General features: G+C 37.1%; 1 protein-coding gene across 1 annotated transcript in view; it reads left to right on the forward strand.

Annotated features, from left to right (window-relative positions):
- Positions 1-1306: 1306 nt before the first annotated feature.
- Positions 1307-27857, forward strand: part of LOC127166302 (voltage-dependent T-type calcium channel subunit alpha-1I-like) — a 33618-nt gene continuing 7067 nt past the window's right edge. The window contains exon 1 of the mRNA XM_051111458.1: positions 1307-1451. Within this exon, the coding sequence (XP_050967415.1) occupies positions 1331-1451 (121 nt within the window). The 5' untranslated portion in view covers positions 1307-1330. The remainder of the gene's footprint in view (positions 1452-27857) is intronic.

Below are 27857 nucleotides of genomic sequence, written 5' to 3' on the forward strand. Positions count from 1 at the left end.
CATACATTTTTAACATTCAGTGTTCTTTGTGAACCAGAATGTTTACACTATAGTACTGCTGTGAAAACCCCTGAGTGAATCTTTGCATGCTTATGTCCTTCATATGACGTGTCAGTGTGTGTGTGTGTGTGTGTGTGTGTGAGAGAGAGAGAGTTTAAAGTGTTCTGGTTTAATGCTCCTCTTCTCTGTGACCTATGTATCCTGTCAACACTCTTACAATCTTATATGTCAGTCGTGGTTATCGGCATGAAAACAAAAGCTGCTTTCTGATTGGTTGTATCTGACGTGTGTGACTCTGGAATCATGTGGTCAAATGGTCTGAGTCTGCATTCATTCATCAGTCATACAGCTGGAGAACATCTGCAGTGTGTATAATCACAATATGATCAGAAATGATGTGATTTATGAAAGACCTGCCTCACACCCTAAACTTTTGCTTCAAAATTGTCTGTTTTTAATTTAATTAATTTCTGTTGAAATGCTGTTTATCAACACTGACCAACACACACAAATATTTCTGCATCACTAAAATTTCAAAATATAATAAATATCTGTATGTAAAAACTTCTAAATAAAATGTTGCCACATTATTAGTGTTTCATTTGTCTTTTTCACTGATAAGTAGATCTGGCATTTGACTTTTGATATAGTGTGAACTAAATATGTGACCCTGGAGTCTTAAGTGTCACGGGTATAGTTGTAGTAATAGCCAAAAATACACAGTATGGGTCAAAATGATCAATTTTTCTTTAATACCAAAAATCATTAGGATATTATGCAAAGATCATGTTCCATGATAATATTTTGAAAATTTCCTACCGTGAATAAATCAAAACTAATTTTTTGATTAGTAATATGCATTGCTAAGCACTTCATTTGAACAACTTTAAAGACAATTTTCTCTAAATTTAGAATTGTTTGCACCCTCAGATTCAAGATATTTAAATGTTTTATTTCAGCCAAATATTGTCAGATCCTAACAAACATACATCAATGGAGGGCTTATTTATTCAGCTTTCAGATGTTGTATAAATCTCAATTTAAAAAAACTGGCCCTTATGGTTTTGTGGCCCAGGGTCACATATTTCCATTTATATCATTGCTTTATTTATTTTTATTAAATTGCTTTTAAAAAAGACTAAAGAAAAGGCAATTTTGTCAGAACCTTATATGTAACATATATATATATATATATATATATATATATATATATAAACATTTCAATGTTGCAAGCTTTTTGGGGTCACATGACTGATCAACTGGTTTAAGCACAACAGGTGGGAAGTTTGAAAAGTGTGTTGGAGGCCAAACCAGCCAAATGAATTGATGGATGTGGATTGCATGTTCATGTTTATTGGATTTGTTTGAGAACACAAACTTAACCAAACAAGACAGAAGCTGTGAAGGATGTTTTTCTCCAGAGGGCAGCAGAAGCATCCCCTCATCCACAGGTCAGAGCACAGTTACTCTGTTTATCAGCGCTGGTTAGTTCTTAACTAACATTCACAACAGATGCAGTGATTCAGTCGTTCAGTCTGCACTTTCTGCTTGTGCGTTAACTGGTTCCAGTCAGGAGTGGTTGATTCCTGTTCCTTTATGTTGTGTGTGAATCCTGATCTCAGCGTGTTTGTGTTCGAGAAGGTTTTCAGTTGTACAGATGGAGCTTTGAAAGCATGTTTGTCAGAATTTTTTTAGTCATCTGAAGAGATAAGAGAGATTCACTTGTGAACATATGATAAAACAAAACTGTTCCACATCACAGAGCGCGAGAGCAGCTATGCGTGTATGTATGTGGGATTCATCAGTTACTGCTAGAAATCCTTAAATCTTTAAAAATTAATCTCATGCAAAGAGTTAACAAGCTGTTCATTAACTGAAACACCGACAGCAGTATTATGTGGGACAGTGATACTTTGTTATAAAATGGACACTGAATACAGGTTGGATTAATAAAATGATCCTAAAAGTGTTTTAAACTGTTAAAGTACATTTTAAATTATTTTATGAATTTATTGTTGAGGACGTGGTCTTTAAAAATGGGAGAAGTGAATTGCTTAAATGTAAGTTAAAATTAAAAATTTAAAAGCCTCTGAAATCATTCTAGAGGACAGAAGCTTCTGCTGACAGAAAATTGTCCGTGTGTGTGTGTGTGTGTGTGTGTGTGTGTTGATGTGAGGCGCTAGAGGGCGCCAGAGGAACATCTGACACTGTTCAGGCCAGACCCTTGGAAGAAAGGGCAAATTTTTTGAAATTCTGTACAGTATTGAATTCTCAATTCAGTTTCAGTTTAAATGAGCTTTATTGGCATGACATGTAAAGTATTGACAAAGCATTGACCATTATATGAGCACTAATCAGATCATTGATTATATCAGAATCAGAAACACGCACACAAACGCTTTTATATTGTTTGTAAAATAAACAATATAATCACTAAATCAATAAATAAGTAAATATATACAGAAATACATTTTAATAAACAAGAAGAAATAAAATATTTAAAACAATGTTAGAAACTTATTTTAAACTTTTTTTTATTCTTATTTGATTCATTTTTGTGTGTTTTTGTGCACATCACTGACCGCGGTCTTTTCTGTCATCTCATAAATACTGAAGTTGTGTGTAATTGTCCAACTTTCTGAAGTGAAATGCTTTCAGTTTTGGGTTGTTTTTTTCCTCTGTTTCCTCACAGTGAGTGCAGATGGTGAGGAAGGAAGTGTTGCTCATTTGTCATGATTCAGTAGCAGACCTCACTCTTCACTGCCAGTATAATAGCTTCTGTTACTGACTGCAATATTTAGAGATTCTAATTGGCATTTCAGACTGGATAATGTTTTGTCGGCTCAGAAGGCACTTCTTGTTTTCGCCTTCCGTTTCATCGCACTTATATATTTAATCTGAGATGTATGTCGTTTGTGGCATGACCAAATACAGGCTCTCTCGCTACTGAAATCAGAATGGTTCTGTTGACTGTTAAAATGCAGTGTCAGTATAATTATGTGCAAGTAGTGTTTGGTTCATCCTGGAGAATGACTAACACAGAGAGAGGGTGAGATGTGACGATAGAGAATAAAATATACAAAAGGACGGTTTCAAAAGAAGGTTCAAATAAAAAGAAGAGTGTCAGCAGTGTTTTGTTGTGAGAAGAAGAAAAAAAGCACGTGAATTTTTCACAAATCAATGCAATTTTTTTTTTTTTTAAGCTTTCTGTGCTACTCCTTACCAAACCTAAAATGTAGTTTATTCAGTGGTCATACCTTTGCATTGATAATTGACGTATTTAAATTCTGAAGGTAAATTCTAAATCTTGCTCGGATTAAGTAGTAATGCGAAGTATCTGCTTTGGGGGGTGGTTTAAATTCATGTTTTCTGGCATTCCCTGATCAAGTCAATGGTAAACAACATTCATGTCCCATTTTACTTGCATAATCTGATGTATATATAGTGAAACCAGGTTCAAGGACTTTACTAGGACATTGTGTTGCACAATATACCGGTACTTAAAAGTATCGCGATACCCTGCTTTTAAAAAACGGTACAATTCCGCATTTTACTAGTAGCGGTACTTTAAGAATGTATTTTAATAAGAGCCGTATTTCTGCGTGTCTGTGTTAGTGAATGACACAGACGCACAGTTTTGTTTACTACACACATAGGCCTGACGCTCGCAGTGTTTTCAGCCTCTGCCGCCTCAATATGCGAGTACATGAACACATGAACATCATCTCTAGAACTGCTCTGAGTCTCACTTCATGAGCATTTTACTGTTTCTTTTGCGGAAAACTATTGTCATATTCGGTTCGGTTTAACCTGACAGTCAGAAATATATTAATATATTACTTAATGTAAAGATAGTAATACTACTACTAAGAAAAATATTATTAAAACAATGTTTAAGGAATATTTACCAGAAAAAAATATTTACCAGAATTTATTTACCAGAAACCAGAAATGTAACCATTAAAAGTCTAGAAAAATGAAAATGGAATTTAGGAAAAAATAAAACAGATTTCATAGGGCCCTCTGTATGTCATTTGTGTCTTTGTTTTATTGTAGTTGTCCTTTAGATTGTTACTTGCATCTAGGTTCTTATTATTAATAACAAAGATTATAAAAAAATATATATATGTAAATTGTTGTTGTGAAATAAATTTACTATATCTTGAAATAAGATTTGTCTTTATCCTTTAAGCTAACTTACCAATATTGCAAAGATCTCTACCTGTAGGATCAGTAGTTGTTCACCGTAATCCTGTGAAATGCTTTGTTTTAACAGATGAAATAACTATGATCATCTATTATTCAATTACTTTTCCTGTTTCTATCTATCTATCTATCTATCTATCTATCTATCTATCTATCTATCTATCTATCTATCTATCGATTGTTTCCTTAAATGTTTTTCTTACTGTCAGTGTCTCACAGGTGCAATATGAGTATGAGCTGGATGTGTGTAATTATAGTAGATCTTGAGCACAAGTCCTGATGTTCTGCTGGAACAGTGATGCAGTGAATCTCCTCTCAGCTCAGAGACACAGCGCCGCCCTGCTGGAGCCTGCAGACACAGGCATGTGCAGACGCATGCATAAGTGCAGACATATGAAGCACATGCAGAAGCTCAGGCATGCACAGACACAAGCAGAAGCACAGACACATGCGCAGACACATGAATGCATGCGCAGGCAGACGCAAACGTGCAGATGCCCAGACACCTGCTCCGTCAGTGTCTGCAGCAGCTGCTCATGCGTCTGTGTGTTGAGCTGATGCTGGTGTGATTTGTCTTTTAGCAGCATGCTGATGAAGTCTGTAAACTATAATTATCACCTGCTGAGCTGAATAGATGAATTTCATTAAAACGCTTTGTTCCTGCATAGCTGTTTCAGTTTAATCAATAATGCTATAATTGTTGCAATGTACAGAAAGAGTTTTTTGTCTGTTATTCAGTTTCTGCTTCTCAATCAGAATCCATTAAACTCTGCTGCACAGTAAAAATTTTTTTTCAAAGTTGTAAATAAATATAAGTGAAGCATGTTTTACAAGAAAATACCATTTCAGTCTTTCTAGAAAAAAATTCTAAATTAATTCAGTTACTTGCCATTTCTCTCTTTATTTTTAAATGAAAAATTCAAAAAAAAAAAAAAAAAAAAAAAAAAAAAAAAACCCTACTTTTTCTGCATAGTGATTGTGTTTGAGCATGTCCTGTTCTAGCTCAACCAGTAGCATGAGTTTGGGGGCGGGGCTATCTCTTAGTCTGACCAGTGGCGTTTAGGAAACCTGTCTGAAACTGTTGTGCAGCTGTAATGGGCGAGACTGAAGATTTTACTGTGGTACAGTAAGTGGCATCTGAACTGACACTGATGTGCAGGAGCTTTGTGTCGTGAGTCTGTGTAACTGGATCAATATCACGCATCTCAACACAGACTGTCTCGCTTCTGTCTGTTTGCTGCAGCTGGGAAATATTGATTAACAGTTTAATACATCAATGCATTTATGGATTTATTCCACTGCTGCTTTATAAAACACATCCTGTGAGAGCCGTCAGTGACAACGATCTGATTAAAAGTATATGGGCTCTTATTACTCTGAATCATTCTGCTGATTTATTTTTTATGATTCATTCAGATTAGTGGAATATTTGATGCTTAGGTATGTGGAAAGCAGCTTGCCGGCCTTTGAATTAACTCTCTGTCAGCAGAGACGGAGTTGAAGTAAATGGTGCTTAATGACTGGAGTGCTGGATTTTTACACTTGTCAGGTGAAGATGCGTGATTGAACCGCGACGCACGGCGATCAATTTCACCGGAGTCGGTCTGAAGGTCTCTGATATGATTGAACACGTGTAATCAAGCTGTTCTGTCTGCAGGCTGAGGAGATACAATAAATCACTTCAGACTGGAATCGGAGTGTCATTACTGTTTAGTCTGAATGATTATGTAATTGATCTGGCTGTTGTGTTTGGTGTCAAAAGCACTTAATGAACATGTTTGTTAAAGTGCATGAGAGAGAGAGAATCAGTGAGCTTACTGAATTTAACAATTATAAAGAAACCACAAATAACAAGTTAAATTAAACATGAATGTGAACATGTAAAAAGTTTTTTTTTTTTGTAATACAACTCCAATAGTCTCTGTTTTATCTACAAGTTTAAAAAAAAATAGCAGTGCATGCAGAGTGAAGGAGCTGTGGAGTGAAAAGCATTCGTTTTCAGACAAACTGATCTGTCACATTTACTCGCCCTCATGTCACTCCAATCTTGTATATATATTGTCGTATTGAGTTTTTTTTTTTCCCTCTCCTTTTGAAGAATCTCATTGTATCTCATCTCTATATCCATGCTTCTTTGAAGGCATCTGATGTTTTGTGTAAAGTATAGACTGAAATGTAAGACATACGACTTTAGAAGACTTTAAATAGTGCCTTAAAGGAGAAGTCCACTTGCAGAACAAAGATTTACAGATAATGTACTCACCCCTTGTCATCCAAGATGCTCGTCTTTCGTTCTTCAGTTGTAAAGAAATTGTTTTTTGAGGAAAACATTTCAGTATTTTTCTCCATATAATGGACTGATATGGTGCCCTGATTTTTAACTTCCAAAATACAGTTTAAATGCAGCTTCAAACAATCACAAATGTGGAAGAAGGTTGAAGGGTCTTATCTAGCGAAACGATCGGTTATTTTCATACAAATAATACAATTTATATACTTTTTAATGTCAAACGCTCATCTTGTCTTACCCTGCCTGAACTTTTGTTCTGGTTCATGACAGTTAGTGTATGTGGAAAAACTCCCATCTCATGTTCTCCCTCAACTGCAAAATCGTCCTATATCGCTGTTTTACCTTTTTTGTTAAGGGTGTTGGATCTTCTTTGCATGTTCACTTTGTAAACACTGTGTCGATACTTCTGCAGCGATGTAGGATGGTTTTGAAATGATTTTTGAAGTTGAGGGAGAAAATACGATTGGAGTTTTTCAACATACCCTAACTGTCTTGAGTCAGAATACACAGAGTTCAGGCAAGTTCAAACTCGGGGCACCATATCAGTCCATTATATGGAGAAAAATCCTGAAATGTTTTCCTCCAAAAAACATAATTTCTTTACGACTGAGGAAAGAAAGACATGAACATCTTGGATGACAAGGGGGTGAGTGCATTATTTGTAAATTGTTTTTCTGGAAGTGGACTTCTCTTTTAATCATATGGATTACTGTTATGGTACTTTTGTATTATTTTTTTAAAACTTTTAAATCTGTTGTCAAACAAGCTGTGTGACGATGCTCCAGAATTTTTCCACAAAAAGAATATGATGATACAGTTTTGCAATGACAAAGATGTATAAATTGTAATTTTTATTTTTCATTTTCGTCTTTAAGCCTTTGCTAATGATTATTTCCTAAAAATATCACAAGCAGAAATGTCTCCACATGTCCAAAATATCAGAATGATTATAGAAATGTTCAGCCAAAACATTCCTAAAATATTGTTTCTGGAATGTTCTTACAACATTGTTAATGTTTGATAAATGTTCTTGTATTCAGAGGAGGTGTTCTTGGAACAGTGTTGTTGGAACGTCCTCATGATGTTACTAATATTTGCTGAATGTTTTTGACGTTTTGAACGTTTAAAAAATTAGAAAGAACATTTTCAAAATGCAATGCTTCTGAAATGTTTGCATAACCAATAAAAACGCCCTTTAAATGTAAAAAAAAAAAAAAAGGGCATTGTTGAACAAACATTCGAATGTAACATTCTTAGAACGTTTTTAACATCATTGAATGTTCATCAAACGATCACATGACCAAGAAACGTTTTTTTTTTTAATTAAAATAATATAATAATAATAACAACAATAAATGGATAAATAACTGGACGTTCTAAACTTGTACAAAACATTCAGAAATAACCTTTTCCTAACTTAATATGAATGTTATACCAGACACATTTTGTCAGCTGGCATTGTTACGCCCTGCGCGCGCTTTTGACGCGCACTAGAAGTGCTGTCTAGGTAGGACGCACGCTAGCTTATGAGACAGTGACTTATGCTCTTCCAGCTGACAGACACGTTTATTGAAGCGCTTCGGGATGTGCAACACCGTGTCCCTTCTGCCGAATCACCGGGAACGCGCGCTCCCGCGTGCGCTCACCTGAGGCTGTGGTGCGCGCGCTCAGGTGATGCAACAGCCTCCGGAACCCACGCTAGACACTCACACGGACATGCGATCGTATTCCTGCGTCTTCAGGAGCAGCAGATGAATGGAGATGGAGTTTCGGTGCGCGTCTGATGGATTTGAGGGAAACGCGTCTGAAGATCGTTCCTGAATCCACAGCGCAGCGGAGCTTCAGCAGGAATAACGCATTCCCACAGATCAGCATGAGGAACGTGTGAGGAACAGCAGAGCATCCTCAGCTCATGAATGGATTTGTCTGGTGGTTTTGAGTGTTCTGGAGGAATATCTGTGTCTGAAGAGTCTGAGAGTGTTTGTTTGCACACGTTTGAACGCACTGGAGCGCAGTAATATCGGACAGGTCGTTCGCTGAGAGACTCGCTCAGGATCATCTCGACACATCAAACTTTAATGACACAAATAAAGGTGAGTTCAGGAAATGATCGCTCAAACTTTTCCATTCATCTGATCACAGTGCATGAATGGATAAACCATTATACGAGGCGCCGTGGCGCACGAAACCAGTCCGAAGGCGCGCACACACACGCGCACTTAAACATTAATGTGTTAATGTGGCCGTTTGACTATGAGTGTGCAGATATAGTCTGATATTTTCAACGTGCTATTCTGTATAAACTAAGTATTAAAATATACATTAATATACATAAATATTTGATATTTTAGATGTATTTATTTTTAATGAAAAATATGATTTGTTTTTTATTTAAAATATACATTCATTTGACATTTTAAAATATCTCTTTCTTCATTAATTTATTTAAGTTTCGTTTTATTTCGGTTTGTCAATTTTTTTTTTTTTTTTTTTTTTAAGGGTACAACCCTAAATGGTCCGTCCTGATCATTTGCGAAAACAACTTTCAGATTCATCGATGTGAGATATTAACACGGTTCCTTTCCTAAGTTTAAAGTCGAATGCAGCTGTTTTTGGCTCTTATCTGCTATTCTCACCTGGTCGTTCCTTCATTTAATTCCCTGATTGATTATTGATTAGCTGCCTCGTTTATATCCAGACGCAGAGGTAGACATTGTAAGATAGGAGATGGAATGATTTTGTTTTGGTTAGTGCTCATTTACAGTCATCAGCAGAACTCAGAGATTTTATTGTTTTATTTATAGCGCGCTGAGGCAGGTGCGCGCTCCCGTGGGCTTCCAGGGCGTCTCTGTGCACGCGCTCACTGTAATGCCCGAGAGAGTTTCAGATTTCCGCGATTCAGTTGCTTAGACGGTGTTGAAGGGTTATAACCTGGTAAATGCTCATGCTCATTCGCTCATGGATTTGTTAACATTAGTTAACTATGTGAGTTAGACTAACCAAAAAATTAATTTTAGCTTCTTTTCATTCAGGCATTAACTAATACATTACCAAAATCAAAACTTGTATGGTTAATATTCAGTGGACCAGAGCTAACCTGAACCAACAGTTGCATTTTTATTCAGTAACATTTATAAATATTAATAAATAGGCTGTTCTTAACTCATTCATTGCTCATTTTTAGTGTATGTTAGGTAATGTATTTACTAACTTCACCTTATTGTGAAGCGTTAAAGATTTATTTTTTTTTTAAGTAAATATCTTTGACTCACAGTTTCATGCTTGTGTTTATTTTTAACCTTTCAGGGAGAATTATCCAGGCAAAACATCTCTCTGTTACACTTGAGTGTATGTTTAAATTTTGAACATTGTGCTTAACAGATCATTAGAAATCAGTTAATGGTTGGAAATAAAGACCAGAGGCGCCTGCAGTCTGAATGAGCGACACTGGTTGAGTTTGGTGGTTTGTCTGTTTTTCTGATCTCAGGCTTTGTGAGTTTGGATTGAGGGTTGGAGAGCGTTTGAGCTCATGGAGCCTGTCACTGATTTGCATTCATTGTTTAATGAGAAAAACCTCTTCCTCATTCCTGAGCAGGATTAGATCCAGATCGCTTCCCCTTCGTTTAGGTTGGTTTTGGTTTTATGAAGTGTGTTTGTGATGACAGCTGGATGAGGACACGTGTCACGTCGGGGCTTTGTGCTTTGATGAATCATTGATTGTCATGTCGAGCCAGCGAAGGACCAGAGACAGAGACAGGTTCAGAGCCACTGTTGATTCCTGAACGACTGACATTTGCTTCAGTACGACTCGTTGCAGAGTCGATCAGTAGTTGTGCTTTCCATCTGTCTGTGACCTTCTGCAGTGATGCTCGTTCCTCTGGAGAGATACGGCTCTCATCAGCCTTCAGAGTGAGAACACGTGTGTGTGTGTGTGTACTTGTTCTTGCTACATTGTGGGGACCAAATGTCCCCACAAGGATAGTAAAACCTGAAATTTTTGACATTGTGGGGATTGGCTTGAGGTCCCCATGGGTACAAAAGCTTATAAATCATACAGAATGAGTTTTTTTGAGAAAGTAAAAATGCAGAAAGTTTTCTGTAAGGGTTAGGTTTAGGGGTAGGGTTAGGGTAAGGGGATAGAAAATACAGTGTGGACAGTATACAAACCATTGCGCCTATGGAGAGTCCCCACAAAGATAATAAACCAGACGTGTGTGTGTGTGTTTCAGTGAGACTATACCCAGGTCACAATTTTAGGTTGTATAAACATTGTGGGAATGATGTTTATAACATGTTAAAATGGCCATTTTTCTTGTCATGATTTCTTAGCAACATTCCAAATTTTTCATCCAAAATATAATGATATTTGAACGTTTACTTTTTAATATTCTAAGAACAATCAAATGTCTTGTTTTCTTGTTGCATTTAGAATTTTATTTGAAGGTTATAAAAATACATTCTCAAGTTCAAGTAACATCATAAGGATGTTTTGCAAAGAACGTTTTCTCTTAATGGTACGAGAATGTGTATTAAATATTAATAAAGCTATAAGAACATTACATGAACATTAAGTTCTGATGGTACTTTAGAGCATTGGTGACGGTATGAATTCTCTCTGAACTGAAACAATGCTTTACTTTCGGTTGCATTTCTTTTTATTGGCTGGTTTAAGGCACTGATCCGTTGGTAAGATAAAATAATTCACCAAAAGTGATGATTTACTCGCCCTCATGTCATTTCAAACCTGTATGACTAACATTCTTTCGTCTGTTGAACACATAAAAAGATATTCTGAGATATGTATCACTGTCCATACAATGAAAGCTAGTGGGCTTTTGCTTTTCAAAATATCTGCTTTTGTGTTTCACAAAAGTTCGAAAGTCACAGGTTTAGAAAGTCATGAGTGACTAAATGACTCTATGTGGAGTGGATCTTCATGAGCTGATTGTATCCAGTGTTTTCATAACAGATCTACTGTGTTTTAATTTACGGAGGGCTCTTCTGGTTTGAGGAAGTTCTCAGAAAGACTGTTGCACTACACATTATGCTTATCCATCAGTTTGACTGAATGAGCTGTACGTTTTCGTTCGTGTTCAGTTTCAGGAGTCAAGAGGATAGTGTCGGCTAATGCTTTGCATTTTAATGTGACATCATGGTATAACAGGACTCCACAGCACAGTCTCTTCGTACTTTTTTTCTTTATATTTCGCTGTAACAATATGAAAAAGTCAACATATCCTTTGCGTTTGCAGTCTATTTTCCCAATTTAATTTTGCAATATATCCTATGAATAATTCACATATTTCTCCCCAGATCTTCAGGTCTCTTTCCAGGTTCATTTTCACACAGATGCTTTTAAAATGTAGCAGTCTCCCTTTTCTCTTCAAATCCTTATTAGCAGTGTTTACTGGACTGTTTTGAAATACAGTGTTTGTTATCTGTTAAAATGACAGGGATCCCTCTGAAATATTATCACTCAATGTTAAATGAACGTTTTGACTAATGCAACGTATGCTATATAATATACACAAATAATACAGTGATTTTTAACACATTTGTGGAATTAATCCAGTTTTTGGCATTATTCGTGGTCTGTTGTAGTAACTTGATAATGCGTTTACACTGATGTATTTCATTTTAATGTCTGATGGTTGAAGGGTGAATAGAATAATAACAGAGTAATGTAGAATAAAGAATGGAATAATGTCAGCTCATTATACCAAGATTTTGAAAATGCTTATTTTTGCATTCATAGAGCAAATCTTTCACTGCTTGTTTACAGTTTAACACAAATTACTCCCATAATTCACACAAAGCATCATGGAGTGAAGGGAAAAGGTGGATACACTCTCAAAGCCCCCCGTGGTGAAAATCACTGTGTTTTTGTGTCTTTCTGGTGTTTTTAATATGCATGAAGACAAACATGTGCAAATTGATTAGCCAACAGCTTTTTCTCCTTAAAACTGTCTCAAATGTGGATTGAATCGGTCCGTTTTCTACCATCAGCTGGCAGGCCGAGGCATTTCATATCATTAGCAAAGCGTTTCCACCTGAGGATGCTGATTTTTGCAGAAGGTTTCTGTCTGAGCTGGTTAACAGGAACATGGTTTAGCAACACATTATGAGCTGTTTGATAATGTAGTCAAGCCAAAGGCTGATGATATGAATTGTCATTACTGTATGTCTCTGCGTTGTAGTTAGAGATGCATTAAATGCATTAGCATTGTGATACAAATATTGCCACTAGTCGCTGTGTGTTGTGTACTGCTGCAGTTAACTGAGTGAAAGTGCAGCAGGTAGACAGAGCTGCTGTGATTGGGTGTGATTTGGTAATTTGCATATTCATAGATCCGTGCATATTAAATGAGTTACAGGTGTAGAGTTGTATTTAAGCCATTTAAAGGGGAATAAAGTTTAAATATTTCATTTTGATTATTAAAGATCAGTTCTAAAAGATTTACTTTAAAAGTAAAAGTTTCGTTTACAGCACCGTTCCGCTCCGGCGTCCCGTGTTTCGAATCCCGACTCGAGGACCTTTCCCGATCCCACCCCCTCTCTCTCCCACTTCACTTCCTGTCAATTCTGATCTGTCCTGTCAAAATAAAGGCAAAAAATGCCAGAGAAGAACATTTTTTGGTTTCCTGAAGAAGCTTTCAGCGATCAGTTGGAAAACCATTTTTCTTAGTTTGAAGGACATTTTAATGTTTTACAGAACATTTTTCACTGTAAGGAACTTTTTGTGAAACAGAAAGATTGCATGCCTGCTAAAGGCTCTTCATAGAACCATCAATGCTAATAAAGAAATTTTATTTTTAAGTCTAAAAATGTTTTTTTCTTCTACTATGCTTTAGGTTTTTCTAAATAAATAGTGAAGTTTCCATTTGTTTTATTCTGATTTTATTCATTCACGCTGCTCTTTGACTGGTCTTACTAGAAGACTAAGCAAAAACGCACTAACTGCACAGCAGTCGCTTGTGTTTATAGCAGGATGTGGTGATAACAGAGCTCTAGAGAGCCGGCGCGTGTCTCCGCTGCGTTTGAGGTGTTTCACAGCTGTTGATTTGCTGTTGTGGGTTTGGGAGCCCAATTTTACCGCAGGATCAATAGAACTAATAACTCAGCCCTCCAACCTTGCCCCAGATCTCTCTCTCTCTCTCACACACACAGACTCTTTTCTGTCTTTTTTGACTTTGAATGGTTCCTTCTCATTAACGGCGTGTGCTAATTGCGGTGAGGATCAGAGCGAGGCGTCACGGGTCAGTGGATCTCTCTCTCTCTCTGTCTTACGGTTCTGTTATTCTGGACTAAAGCGTCTGCTGTAAGCTCACAGGCTGTGTTGGGGTCAGTGGAGTCCTGCGGCTGCTGTGACTGTGAGTTATGGCCGCATTAATATTGGATCAGCTGCAGACAGTGGCGTCGGCGGTTCAGTTCTGAACCGATCCGCTTATTAAACCAGACCGAGCGTCACATCCAAAATCTCTGCTCATAAATAGTGTGAAAACGGCCCGTCTGTGAGAACGGCAGATAAATCACAGTCCGGTGTGAATCAAAGACGCTGATCTCAGTGATGTTTGTGTTTCTGAAGGCTCGAGGCTGATCTGACGCTCCTGTCATGATGTTGTCATGTAGTTGATGTCAGTCATTGAACTGAACACTTGATGCTGCTGTTAGATGAAGGGCCGTATGATTTCAGAATCACAGAATCACAAAACAAGTCTCAAAAATTACATTTTCTGTATAATGCAGAATTTTTGAACTAATACTTACAAAGTAGCACAGTGCAGTTAATCGAATGAAAACATGCAGTGACTAATTAAACTGCAGTTTTTCGGTAACACTTTACAGTGAGGTTCATTAGTTAACATTAGTTAACTACATTAGTTAACATGAACTAAGAATAAACGATACTTCTACAGCATTTATTAATCTTAGTTCATTTTAATTTTAGCATTTAATGCATAATTAAAATCAAATGTTGTTGAATTAACAGTGAATGACATTTCACAAGTCAATAAGAAGTTGTTTCTTGAGGGGGAAAAAAAATCAGGAATTATCTCCATATAATCGACTTCAATGGTGCCCCCAAGTTTGGATTTGAACTTGTTTGAAAAAATCTGTTTAAATGCAGCTTCAAATGGCTCTAAACGATCCCAGCTGAGGAAGAAGGGTCTTATCTAGCAAAATAATCGGTCATTTTTGAAACCTATCAAACATTTATATACTTTTTAACCTTAAACGCTCATCTTGTCCAAGTCTGCGTGAACTTTTTTTTCTGGTTCAGTACGGTCAATACAGTTAGGATATGTCGAAAAAATCCCATCTCGTTTTCTTCCCCAATTTCAAAATCGCCCTACATCACTGCAGAAGTACCGAACAAAAAGTGACAAAATGAACATGCAAAGATCAAATGCCCTTTACAAAAAAAAAACAAAAACAAAAAGGGTAAAACGGTGAAGAAGTTGAAGAAAAAAAACAAGACAGGAGTTTTTCGACATACCCTAACCGTACTGACCTGGATTACACAGACTACACGTCGCAGAGATGAGACGAGCATTTGATGTTAAAAAGTATATCAATTGTCAATTTGTTTTGAAAATTACAGATCGTTTTGCTAGATAAGACCCTTCTTCATTGGCTTCATTGGATCGTTTAGAGCCATTTGAAGCTGCATTTAAACTACAATTTGGAAGTTCAAACTTGGGGGCACCATTGAAGTCCATTATATGGAGAATATTCCTGAAATGTTTTCCTGAAGAAACATAATTTCTTACCGACTGAAGAAAGAAAGACATGAACATATTGGATGACAAGGGGGTGAGTACATTATCTGTAAATTTTTGTTCTGGAAGTGAACTTCTCCTTCAACAAATGACACCTTATTGTAAAATTGTTACCAGTTTTTAAATATGAAGTAGTGTGTGACGGATGACAACCTGCTGAAATAAAAGTCTGATTAACTTGAAGAAATTAATATAAAGCCATGTTTATTTATTTATTTATTTATTTATTCTATCAATTCTGTATTGCTTTATTTCTTTATTAACTAAAGGTAACACCATAAAGATGTCATTTGAAAAACATGGTTCAGACATTCTGTTGTAATGGAGTGTTTATATTTTCTTTTAGTTTGCATTTAAAAGATTGATTGTATTGTTGGCTTTATGAATTCAGTTGATTAGACATACTTTTAAATGATTTCAAATGGCCACACTACCATTATAAATGATGTGTGTTTTGTTGGTTAGTTTTTTTAATTTTTTAATTTGTTCTATTGCTTGTCATTTGTTCCTCTGTTCTTCATTAAATTTCTATTTATTTTCATTTGTAAATGAATACTTCATTTACATGAAGCAGTGATGTGGCGTTGTTTTAAATTAATTTGAATGATATTTATTAGTTAAGGGTCCTGGGGTCTCATTTCTAAAACTCTCTGTAGATTTCATCCTAAAAGTGCACGCACGCAAAAAGCTAGATTTTGCACGTGCAAAAGTTTTCAGATTTATAAAACCATGCGTACGGCAGAACCTGCGCATAAATCCCGGTCAGGGGAAGATTGTGCGTACGTACATTTCCACCCCGTCTCCTCTCCTAAATCACCATATGTGGAGCTTACAATGCATGTAGTTTTACTATGCATAACCTCATCTGAATATTATTTCCATGCATATTCCCATCCACGTGACGCCGCGTTTAACACCATCAAAGGTACAAGACATTAAGGAAATATGAGATACAAAGTATTATTCCATTTGTGCCATACACATTAATTTTTATTGCTAAACAATGTTATGTTTTATAATAAATATGTGAACATATCCATGAAAACAAAATGGTTTAAAATAGTTCTCAGATATATTTTAGAATAGAGTTGGTCAGTGGCCAAATAGTATTTTGATTTGTTTTAAACAATTCAAATCAAATTAGATTTATGCAGTTCTGCTGATAAGGTGAACATCTATTTTTAATGGAAAAAAGCCTAGATTTATTGCATTGTAAATTTGTCTGACTCAGTGCATTACCTAAAAGTATTTAAAAAGGAAATATGCAAATCTTACCATTTTCTTTGAGTTGTATCCTTCAAATACAGTGGTATTTTTCATAATGAAAACAGAGTTTAAAATGGTTTACTTCATTACTTTTCTCACTCCAAAAAAGGGTATGCATGGTCTAGAATATCTGTACAGTGTGCGTACATATTTACGACAAGTTTATTTTTTTTAGATATCCGGATATGTGCGTGGAAAATTGCTTACGCATATTAATATGCCCATTTTGTGCGTACACAACATTTATAAATAAGACCCCTTTAATTTCAGTTGTAGTATATCGTGATTGTCCATCTCTCGTAACTGAAGTGTGTGTAAACAGATCCGTACTGCACTGCTGAGTGAACGTGAGCACTGTTTAGATGTGTAGAGAGCGAGAGAGAGAGAGAGCGAGAGCTGCTGAAATAGGTGGAGAAACACGGTGTGGTTGAGCTCATGATGGAGACATGAAGGTGTGCGTGTGTCAGCATGAGGTTTAACACCGTTAACTGCAGAACTGTCAGCTGTGCCATGGGAGGATTTCAGAGAGAAGTGAATGATTAGTTTCAGATGGTCGCATGACTGTCCACTGTTTTCAATGTGAATATCTGTTAAAATGTAATTGATTGTTGTGATGCGCAGCTGAATTCAGCATCATTACTCCAGTCTTCAGTGTCACAAGATTCTTCAAAAATCATTCTAATATGCTGATTTGCTGCTCAACAAACATTTCTGATTATTAACAATGTTGACAACAGTTGTGCTGCACAATATTTTTGTGGAAACCATCATACATTTTTATTTTTCAGCATTCACAGATGAATAGAAAGTTCAAAAGAACAGCGTTTATTTGAAATAGAAATGTTTTGTAACATTGTAAATGTCTTTCCTGGCACTTTTGATCAATTTAATGCATCCTTGATGAATAAATGCACTGCAAAACACAGCACAGTGGATGATGTTCCTGTTCAGTTGATTCTTCAGATGAAGCTTTTTTTGTCCTGATTGAGCAGGAATGTGTGTTTGAATGTGAGGATCACTGAATCTCTCAGTCTAGTCGAGCGCTAGGTTAATCTGGGTCAACTTGTCAGTGCTATAATAGTTGTATTGTAATGATAGTAATAAGTATATTTGTGTTGCCGTGGAGACAGATGGAATAATGATCATGTGAGCGTCAGTAATGAACACGTTTCTTCATTAGTGACATGTTGATTGTGTTTGTGGTGATTTATTCATCAGAGCAGCTTCAGCTCAGGAGCTGATCATCTTCTCAGACGTGTTTCTGATGGTTTATGATGGAGTGTGTGTGTGTGTGTGTGTAGTGTCTCATTGCAGTGCAGCAGCAGCATCTGGAGGTTTGCCACTCTATTAAATGACTCAATTAAATGACTTGGAGCAAAAGTTTGAGTCTCTGTGTGTGTGAGAGTGTGAGTGTGTGTGTGTAACAGGAGATAATAAAAGCCGACACAATGAGTTTTCCTCTTTCACCCAGAGGCTGAATCTCTGTACAAGAGTTGTGTGTGTGTTGTGTGAGTGTGTGTTCAGCTAAATGGCTTTTATTCACTTATTTCACACAAGCCTCCATTTTGTAGTGAGCGTGAGACTGCAATGGTGAAATCGCTTTCTGTGTGTTTATTCGCTCATGTTAAAGACCTCAAACACCATCTACAGTATGATCATATCACAACGGCAGCATGTGTTCCGTGAGGACTGAGCTGATTCAGCCATGGATCATGATTCATCTTCTGATACTAAATTAGTATTTCAGTGCTTTGAATTTTACATTAATAATAATAATAATAATAATAATAATACATTTATTATTAGTAGGACTACTCCTAATATTTTTTTATTATTTTACTTTATTTAGTATTTTAGACTTTTCTGAGTAAGTGATGTTTTATATCTCATCTGAGCTGCAGCTTTACTCTATAATCATCCTGTCATTCAGAGATGCTGTGAAGTGAACAAGAGACACTGAAACTCATTCTGCAGATTCTTTCTCTCTCTCTGCTTGTTTAATTGGCCAGATGTTCTGCATTTGTCTACATGTTCAAAGGTGGTCACTCTCTAACTAATCAGCAGTGAGGTGACATTTTCACCTTAGCAACATCCCTAGCAACACCTTAGCAACCACCCACAACACCATTGTATTGTAGCAGCGAGTTGTGCAGTTATTCGCTTTCTTTTCTTGAAGTCTAGTGTACAAAATGTTCTGTGTGTGAGTGTTCGCTGACTTGAGGAGTTGATGTCACTTCAGCCAGCTGTCTGTGTCTGTGTGTGTGTGTGTGTTCTGCAGATGTTGTCATATTGTAGCAGCAGTGCTTCTCTCTCTCTCTTTCTCGTTCTCTCTCTCTGTTACCGGGGAAACACCCAGGTGATGCTTGGAAGGTTTTCGTGTCTTTGGTGAAATGATGGTGTTATTAATAACCATCATCAATATTTCAGTCCATTCAGGAAAAGCCATTCGACTCGTGAAACACACCAGCACGTCTGACTCAGTCCTGCTGCTTTTACTCCTGCTTCATAAATGATTATTAAAGGTGCTGTGTCTCATTTTTTGACTGTGCTAAGGCATAAAAATACCATAACATGTTTGCAGATATTTGGAGAAGGGTCTAGCTGCAGATTTCACTTGCATTTTCAGAATTGCATTCTCAGACACCTGCACTTCCGGAAGTGACGTTACTTGCAGTCCGTTTTATATTTATTTTATTTATTTATTTATTTATTATTTTTAATTGAATCTCTCAACATTTTACAACAGTAGCCAGGTGGTGAAGACAAGAAAAAATAATCTAAATTACAGTGTCACTCGCAATCGCCAATTGGCCAACCTGCCACGTCACTTAGAATCCACACAAATGGTTTGCGTTGCCAATGGAGACAAGACGCTGCGGTGGTTAAACGATTAAAACTAATTTAATAGCATAACGTACAGGGTCCTGCATGTCATCTGTAGGAGATAAAGACAAGACCCGCAAATGTGTGGCCACAGATATAAGCAAAACACGATGATATAAAAGGGCTGTAGAGATTATTCTGTATGGGAAAAAGCGAATATATGCGGCGTTGTGTTTATTTTAGGCTCACCTGCTTGTCTGTAGTTGTTTTAATAATGAATAGGAGCAAACGAGTTTAGTCTTTATCGTCTTAATCCGTTATGTCACACTATGGCACATTTTGCGGAGGAAAATACTATATAGCCTACATATACGTTATATTAATAAACTGTATATTGAATTTCAGAATCAGAATCAGAAGGAGCTTTATTGCCAAGTGTTTACACGTACAAAGAATTTGTCTCGGTGACAGAAGCTTCCAGTGCACAGACAGGATCACAAGACACTGATAACAAAAATAAACAAGTGGTTAGAATAAATATATGAAAAGACACAAACAATAGACAAATAAACGAGTGATTAGAATGAATATGTCAAAGACAATACACAATAGACAATATAATATAAGTACAGATGTGCTATATACAAATTATGCAAGGGAATTTGAATGTATGGAAGATATGTTAAAGTGATAACATATGTATAATAAATATAAGTATGGCTAGCGGTATTGCACAGTGGGTGGAACATTTAACTGTTCATGAGGTAGATGGGCTGAGGGAAGAAGCTGTTCCTGTGTCTGGCTGTTTTTGGTGCTCCGTGCTCTGTAGCACCGGCCAGATGGCAACAGTTCGAAGAGCAAGTGGGCTGGATGTGAGGGGTCCAGAATGATTTTGCCAGCCCTTTTGCTCACTCTGGATGAGTACAGATCTTGGATGGTAGGGAGGGTTGTACCAATGATTCGTTCAGCAGTTCGGACTATCCTCTGTAGTCTACTAAGGTCAGTTTTGTTAGCTGAGGTGAACCAGACAGTTATTGAGGTGCAGAGGATGGATTGAGTGATGGCCGAGTAGAACTGTTTCAGCAGCTCCTTCTGCAGATTGAACTTCCTCAGCTGGCGAAGGAAGTACAGCCTCTGCTGGGCCTTTTTGACAATCGGGTCAATGTGATTGTCCCACTTCAGGTCCTGAGAGATTGTAGTGCCCAGAAACCTGAATGTGTCCGCTGACGTGCTGTCCATGATGGTACAGTAAGTGGGGGGAGAGCAGGGGTGTTCCTCCTGAAGTCCACTCTCATCTCCACTGTTTTGAGCGTGTTGAGCTCCAGGTTGTTGTGGCTGCACCAGACAGCCAGCTCTTTAACCTCCTGTCTGTAAGCAGACTCGTCTCCATCCTTGATGAGGCCAATGTAGTGTTGTCCACAAACTTCAGGAGCTTAACAGAATTTGATCTTTTAATAGCACCATCTTTAACCACATTCCTGGAGGCCCCCAACACTGCATGTTTTCCATGTCTCCTTAATCAAACACACCTGATTTAGATCATCAGCTCATTAATATAGACTCCAAGACCTGAAATGGGTGTGCCAGACATAGGAGAGATGCAAAATGTGCAGTGTTGGGGTGCCTGCAGGAACATGGTTGGGAACCATTGCATTAAGCCATATTAAGTGAAAAGTTTTAAGTTTTCTACGGGAGGAAAACGCTTAACGAGAATATGAAACTTTCATTCATATTATGTTGTTCTGTGGCCACGGACTTGCAGGTCTTGTCTTTATCTCCTACAGATGACATGCACGACCCTGTACGTTATGTTATTTAATTAGTTTTAATCATTTAACCACCGCAGCGTCTTGTCTCCATTGGCAACACGCACCATTTGTGTGGACTACAAGTGACGTTGCAGGTAGCAGAGAGTGCAATTTAGTTTCTTTTTTCTTGTCTTTGCCAACCTGGCTACTGTTGTACTACTGTTGAGCGATTCAATTTAAAAAATAATAAATAAATAAAATAAACTAAAAATAAAAATAGGCTGCAAGTGACCTCATTTGCGGAGGTGCAGCTGTCTGAGAGTGCAAGTCTGAAAATGCAAGTGCATGTCTGCAGCCAGACTCTATTGGATATTTAGGGAGCATGCTAAGTTTACATATTTGTTTCTCTGAAAAACAACGCTACAGCTCTGAATGGATGAGCAGTGTTTGAAGTCATTTTGAAATGCAGATAAACACTCTCTGTATTAAATAAACTCTCCACTTTTTTTGAAAATAGGCTCATTTTCCAACTCCCCTACAGTTAAACAGTTTTACCGTTTTCGAATCCATTCAGCCGATCTCCGGGTCTGGTGGTAGCACTTTTAGCATAGCTTAGCATAAATCATTGAATCTGATTAGACCATTAGCATCTCACTTAAAAATGACCAAAGAGTTTCAATGTTTTTTTATTGAATTTAAAACTTGACTCTTCTGTAGTTACACTGTGTACTGAGACCGACGGAAAATGAAAAGTTGTGATTTTCTAGGCTGATTATGCTAGGAACTATACTCTCATTCCGGCGTAATAATCAAGGAACTTTGCTGCCGTACCATGGGTGCAGCAGGTGCAATGATATTACGCAGCAACTGAAAATAGTCTCCCTGTGCAAGCAGGCGGTCACTTTGGTTATGTTGACGGAAGTTAGCCTATTTTATTTTTGAGCGAAATGCTAACGGTCTAATCTGTTTCAATGATCTATGCTAAGCTATGATACAAATGCTAACGCCAGACCCGGAGATCGGCTGAATGGATCTGAAAACGGTAAAACGCAACTGTTTAACTGTAGGGGAGTTGGAAAATGAGCCTATTTTCAAAAAAAGTGGAGTGTTCCTTTAACACTACAATGCGGTATTAAGACATGATTAATGTGTATAAACAGCTGCAGTTACACTTATTATATTCAAAGAAATAGTGTATTCCTATTGAGTATGATCAATAAATGTAATGATTTATTGAAGCAGGTCTAATATCAGCTCTTTACTTTAACATTACTGTGACTCACATTCTTTGTGTCTGTGAAGCACCTGTTACCATTCAAACAGAGCATGTGTTTGTGTGTGATTGGGTGAGTGTTTTGAGCATTCATGAGACTCTCAGTCTGAAGCGGAACATCAGCGTTGTTGAGTGGATGAACGCTGAGCTCATCTGTGTGACAGTAACTCTGAGTGTTTAATGCTTAATGAGTCCAGACTCAAACGTGTGTGTGTGTGTGTGTGTGTTTATAGTGGAGCTCATATGTAGAACAACAAATATAATGGTGATATTTAGATTTAGCGAAACAAATAATGTCAAATTCATGTCCTGTGATGACTGACTTCAGTAGTTTGTTCTTTTTGGTCAAACAAACTTTTAATAAACTAATTTACAAAAACCAAGAAGTGACCCACCTTATTGGACTGTTCTGATCTGGTCAAGTGGGAGTAGCAGTCCAAGTATTTTGATTGGTCAGGAGCAGCCTTATGAGTGTTCTGATTGGTTGGGCAGTGTTCTGAACATTGTAATTGGTCAGGGATGACCTAATTGGTCAAGAGTGGCATTTCAAGTGTTCTAAATAGTTAAGCAGCGTTACAAATTTTTGATTGGTCAACTGGAATTCCAAGTGAACTGATTAATTGAGTTTGAGTGTTTGATTGGTCAAGTAGCATTAAAATTCTGTTCTGATTGGTCGAGTGGTTGTCCGAGTGTTTTGACTGGTCAAGTAATCTGATTGGTTGAGCAGCAGCAGTCTGAAGTCCAAAGTGTACTTTGTTTTTGTGCTTTCAGAGTATACTCCATTTTATGTTGTTCACCAACTCAGGCAGTCGACATATGCGCTTTAGAAAGCTTCATCCATGTCCAGTGTCTGCTCTATTTTTCCTCCTAAGCTATGACTGATAATAAATATTTTGGACTCTTATAAACCACAGCTTGGCTCCCTCATAACCTCTCACTCACAAGTGCTTGTCAATGTGAGTGTCTGCTGTTGTTGCAGTCTCTTCCATTTTGTTGTTGTTGTTCTGTCACTTTAGTTTAATTTTCTACTGTGAATCAACGACCTGGGACAGTGTTGCCCCCTTGTGGAACAACTGATTACTGCAAAACAAATTCATACTCTGCATATACAAAGGTACTATTCTGATGACAAAATTTGCGTCATATGTGTAAAAAGTGAATTATACATTGAGTTTTAGTGTTCTGATTGATTGAGAGTGGCACTGTGAGTGTCCTGATTGGAGGTGTTTTAATATACATACTAGTGGCTCAATATTGAGCCCCTGTTTGTTTGTTTCAGATTACTGTCAGTTTGTGTTTCTAATGCTAATTAGCTTTGACTTTTTCTGAGTTTTTGTTGACTGTGCGGAACTGAACAGAATTACAGAGCATATTGTGTGAAATGTCAGTGACCTGATATAAACTCCATGTTCAGTACTTTAAGTTAAAGCTGGTTTACCTAAGTGTGTAACTGATGTAATAGAGGTCTGAATATGTGATCACCTGCAGTCCAATCACAGCCGTAATAGTGTCCGTGTGTGATATTTATATTCATGCATGCATTTATTTAGTCCAGTGTTTTGTGTTATTTATGAATAATTTTCTCCGTTGAGGACTTCTGCGAAGGGAGGTGTTGTCAGATTCAGCTCACTTCAGGACACACAATTACCAGGCAGCTATTTGCAGTGGGATTGTTTATTAGCAGGTGGGATTAATTACAGGGTGAGACAGGAGAGAAAGACGGTGTGTGTGTGTGTGTGTGTGTGTGTGTGTTGCCCACGCAGAGAGATCAATCCTGAGCTGCTATTCATAGACACAACATGAAACTTCACCACTAAAGACCGTCTGTCCGTCTGTCTGTCTGTCTGTGTGTTCTTCAGTTCTAACACACACACACGTACACTGATAAATGAGTCGTGACACATTTTGATATCAGTCATTAAATGTTTCATCGCTTCTGCTGTGTTGAGCTCAGTGTTTGTTTCCTGTCCAGAGAGTAAGTGACATGAAATTCATGGAAACTTTTGTGAATCTCACAAACCTTGTCAAGAACATGTTGCTCATATTTTCTAAATGTTTAATTAATGATGCAACAAATATTCATGTCCTAAAAATAGGCTTAATTTGATTTATGCACAACATAAATTAAACTCTTCCTCCTATTTTGGGCTGCAGTGTACAGTAATGTTGCTGTTTTCATTCATGTTATCCCTCCAGATCACATCCTGTGTGTGTCAGACATATGATTCTGTATTTGTGCACGTTCTCTTGTTCTGTTTCTCGTCTCGTGTCTCGTTCTTTACCTCCCTCTGTGTTTCTGTTTCTTTGTTAAACAAGATTGTGTAGGTGTGTGTTTTACACTTATGTAAATTGTCACGTTATGCAACGTGAGGTGTGTGTGTGTGTGTGTGTGGATTATATGGAGCTCAATATAGACCAAGCTTATAGATCCTGAGATATTTCTATGTGTGGATGTGTTTAGTCCCATATAATCACACTGAGCGTTCGTTTGTTTTCTGCAGTTCAGAACAGAAGTGACTTTGTGCTTCGGCTGTTTCGAGTGATTCTGTATCATTATTGTGTGTTCTGTATCAGACGGGCTGGGCTGTGTTTGTCTGGGTTGGAGCGGCTGTAGGGTTTTACCCCAGTAATGTGTAATTCAGACTGTCCCAGTTCTTCATAATGACCGTCATCAGTCGTGATCTGAACGCGTCTCATGCTCTTGTAGAGATCAGCAGACATATAGAGCCCATGATACCACACCACAGCTCATAAAGTCAGAAAATATCATATTCCAACAGAAACTTGGCTAGATTCAAAGTTTAACGTGTTATATCCTACATTAGTCAGGCTCTTTATTATTTTTGTTAGTCCAAAGTGGCTAGAAATCATCATGAGGTGTGATTTCTGTGACTCTGGCATCACCAGACATGCCATCACATCAAAAGCAGCAGTGATGGCAACTGCCAATACAGGCCCGTAGCCAGGGGGGGTTCGGGTGGTTCGAGCGACCTACCCCATCCAGTCAAAGGTCCGGAATTTATGTACGTTTTTTTTTTTTTTTTTTTTTTTTTTTTTTTTTTTTTAAATAAACAAGTGTTCTTTTAAATAACAACGTACTTTTAAAGCCATAAAAAGTATTAAATACCTTAATAAGTATAAGAAAAGTCTTAATTATAATTTCAAGAGGTCTTAAATTTGGGGACGGAAAGACAAAAATAGCGCTATGGATAAAATGTGCTAGTCGTTTGAAGCGCGCCACACGGACCATTTATCCGCTCGGATTACAATTCAAACAGCAGCGGAGCGCAAGTTTACTAGAGCAGATGAGTTTACTCGCCAGCACTAAACAGCGCTGTGAGATCCAGAGTGAAGCGCTTGAATTCGATGAAGAACACAATGACATGGCGATTTAAACAGATGAAACAGCGCTGACAAACAGGAGAAACACTGTGCGCAACTATAGTCAGAATCATTTAATATGGATTATTTTTACTGTAACACTGACTGCACTATGGTATTGCGGCAGAATTGTGGGACATATTGAACTGTTATATTATTATGTATACATGTATTAAATGTAAAATATTAAATTAAATTAAAAAAAAAAAAATATATATATATATATATATATATATATATATATATGTATGTATGTATGTATGTATAATTTTATTTTATTTTTTTTTTTTTTTAAAGACCTGCAGAAATGGAATTAATATGGAAAAAGCTGTCTAGTAATATGTTAAACTGATATCTTGATTTACAGCTCAGATAATGTTCATTATCAAAATGAAAAATTTCTGCATAAAATTCCTTTTTTTGATATTTGTATTTTGAAAAGGAGGAAAGACTGCATAGGGCTCAGAGGCTGAAAGGGGCCCGGAATGGGGGCTCAGAAAACTCAGTGGAAGGGTGTAGCATGGGTCAAGGAAGAACACAGTATATTCTCACCAGGGGCAGTTCTAGAACTGATTTTTCAGACTGTCATCAACTTTTTTGTTTGTTCAATTTGTACAATGAACATGGGTTAGAGCTCTTACTTTTGGGTCATTCCAGCTGGAATCATCAAATGGTCCCCACCTGACCCCAGGTAATATGCCCAACAGATCATATACAAAATTTCAGATCTCTACTGTGCATACTTTTTTTACAAAAAAAAAAAAAGTTTGTTTTTCACCCCGTTTTGGCATCACTGTCTGAGTGACCATGTTCAGACTAAAATATCTCCAGAACTATTTGTGCCAGGGCCATGAAATTTTCTGGGCAAAGAGTCTTAGTCCAGAACTGCATGAATTACAACTCACAGCATTGTTACTGAATTTACACCTGAATGCTGGCCCTCTACTTTTCTTTGAAACTATTACTTTAAGGGTTTTCAGATGTCCATAGAAACCTCAATTTTCAATGTATAAGCATCAAACTTGGTAAATGGTCTGATATGTACCATGTCTTTCACATCCTTTGACATCAGACAATAGAGTCTTATGGATGTTGAGATATTAAGGTCCAAAAATTGAAAAAAAAAAACTCATTTACACCAATGTTCAGAGCAATATTTCCCATGAATGACACCAGGTGTGAACAAGAAACTTTTTTTTTTGAAAGAGCATGTTCTTATTGATAAAATATAAAAAAATTGGCATGGGGTTTTGCGTCATTTTTCTGTAATAATTAAAAAAAAATCATTGTTATGTGACATTCACAACTACTGTAGTACCAGCTATTTTGAACTCATATGCCTAAATTAATGCTATAATGCAGCATTCCATTGTGCTCGGGACTCGGAAATCCGACCTCCACCTCGGGAAAGTGCAATGGAACGGCCACTTAAGTTTGGGGCCAGTTCAGTGCAGACCGAGTCGGTTGGAATTATCCGTAGGCATCCATATTTTTGCCAACTGTTACAATGGAACGCATTTACCACGGACATCGGGAGAACTAACTTGGATTCACCAACTACCGACATTCAATGGAATGCAACATAAGTACCTAATCTTGATGTTCCACCCAATCCAGTGAATAATACATCCATTTTCATTTGTATTTGTATTTTGTATTTTTTGTATAAGTGGAACATTAATAAATTCTGTTGAAATGCCCATACCAAGTTAAATAGCAAAAGTGAACAATAGGATCAGTGACGAAACTTTTAAAAAAATCATTACAGAAAAATGAGGCAAAACCCCACCCTAATTTTTAAATATTTTATCAATAACAATATGCTCTTTCAAAAAAACAAGTTTTATGTTCACACCTAGTGTCATTCATGGGAAATATTGCTCTGAACATTGGTGTAAATGAGTTTTTTTCCATTTTTGGACCTTAATATCTCAACATCCATCAGACTCTATTGTCTGATATCAAAGGATGTGAAAGACATGGTACATATCAGACCATTTACCAAGTTTGATGCTTATACATTGAAAATTGAGGTTTCTATGGACATCTGAAAACCCTTAAAGTAATAGTTTCAAAAAAAGTAGAGGGCC

Source organism: Labeo rohita, chromosome 6 (assembly GCF_022985175.1).
Source record: "Labeo rohita strain BAU-BD-2019 chromosome 6, IGBB_LRoh.1.0, whole genome shotgun sequence".
Taxonomy (NCBI): Eukaryota; Metazoa; Chordata; class Actinopteri; order Cypriniformes; family Cyprinidae; genus Labeo; species Labeo rohita.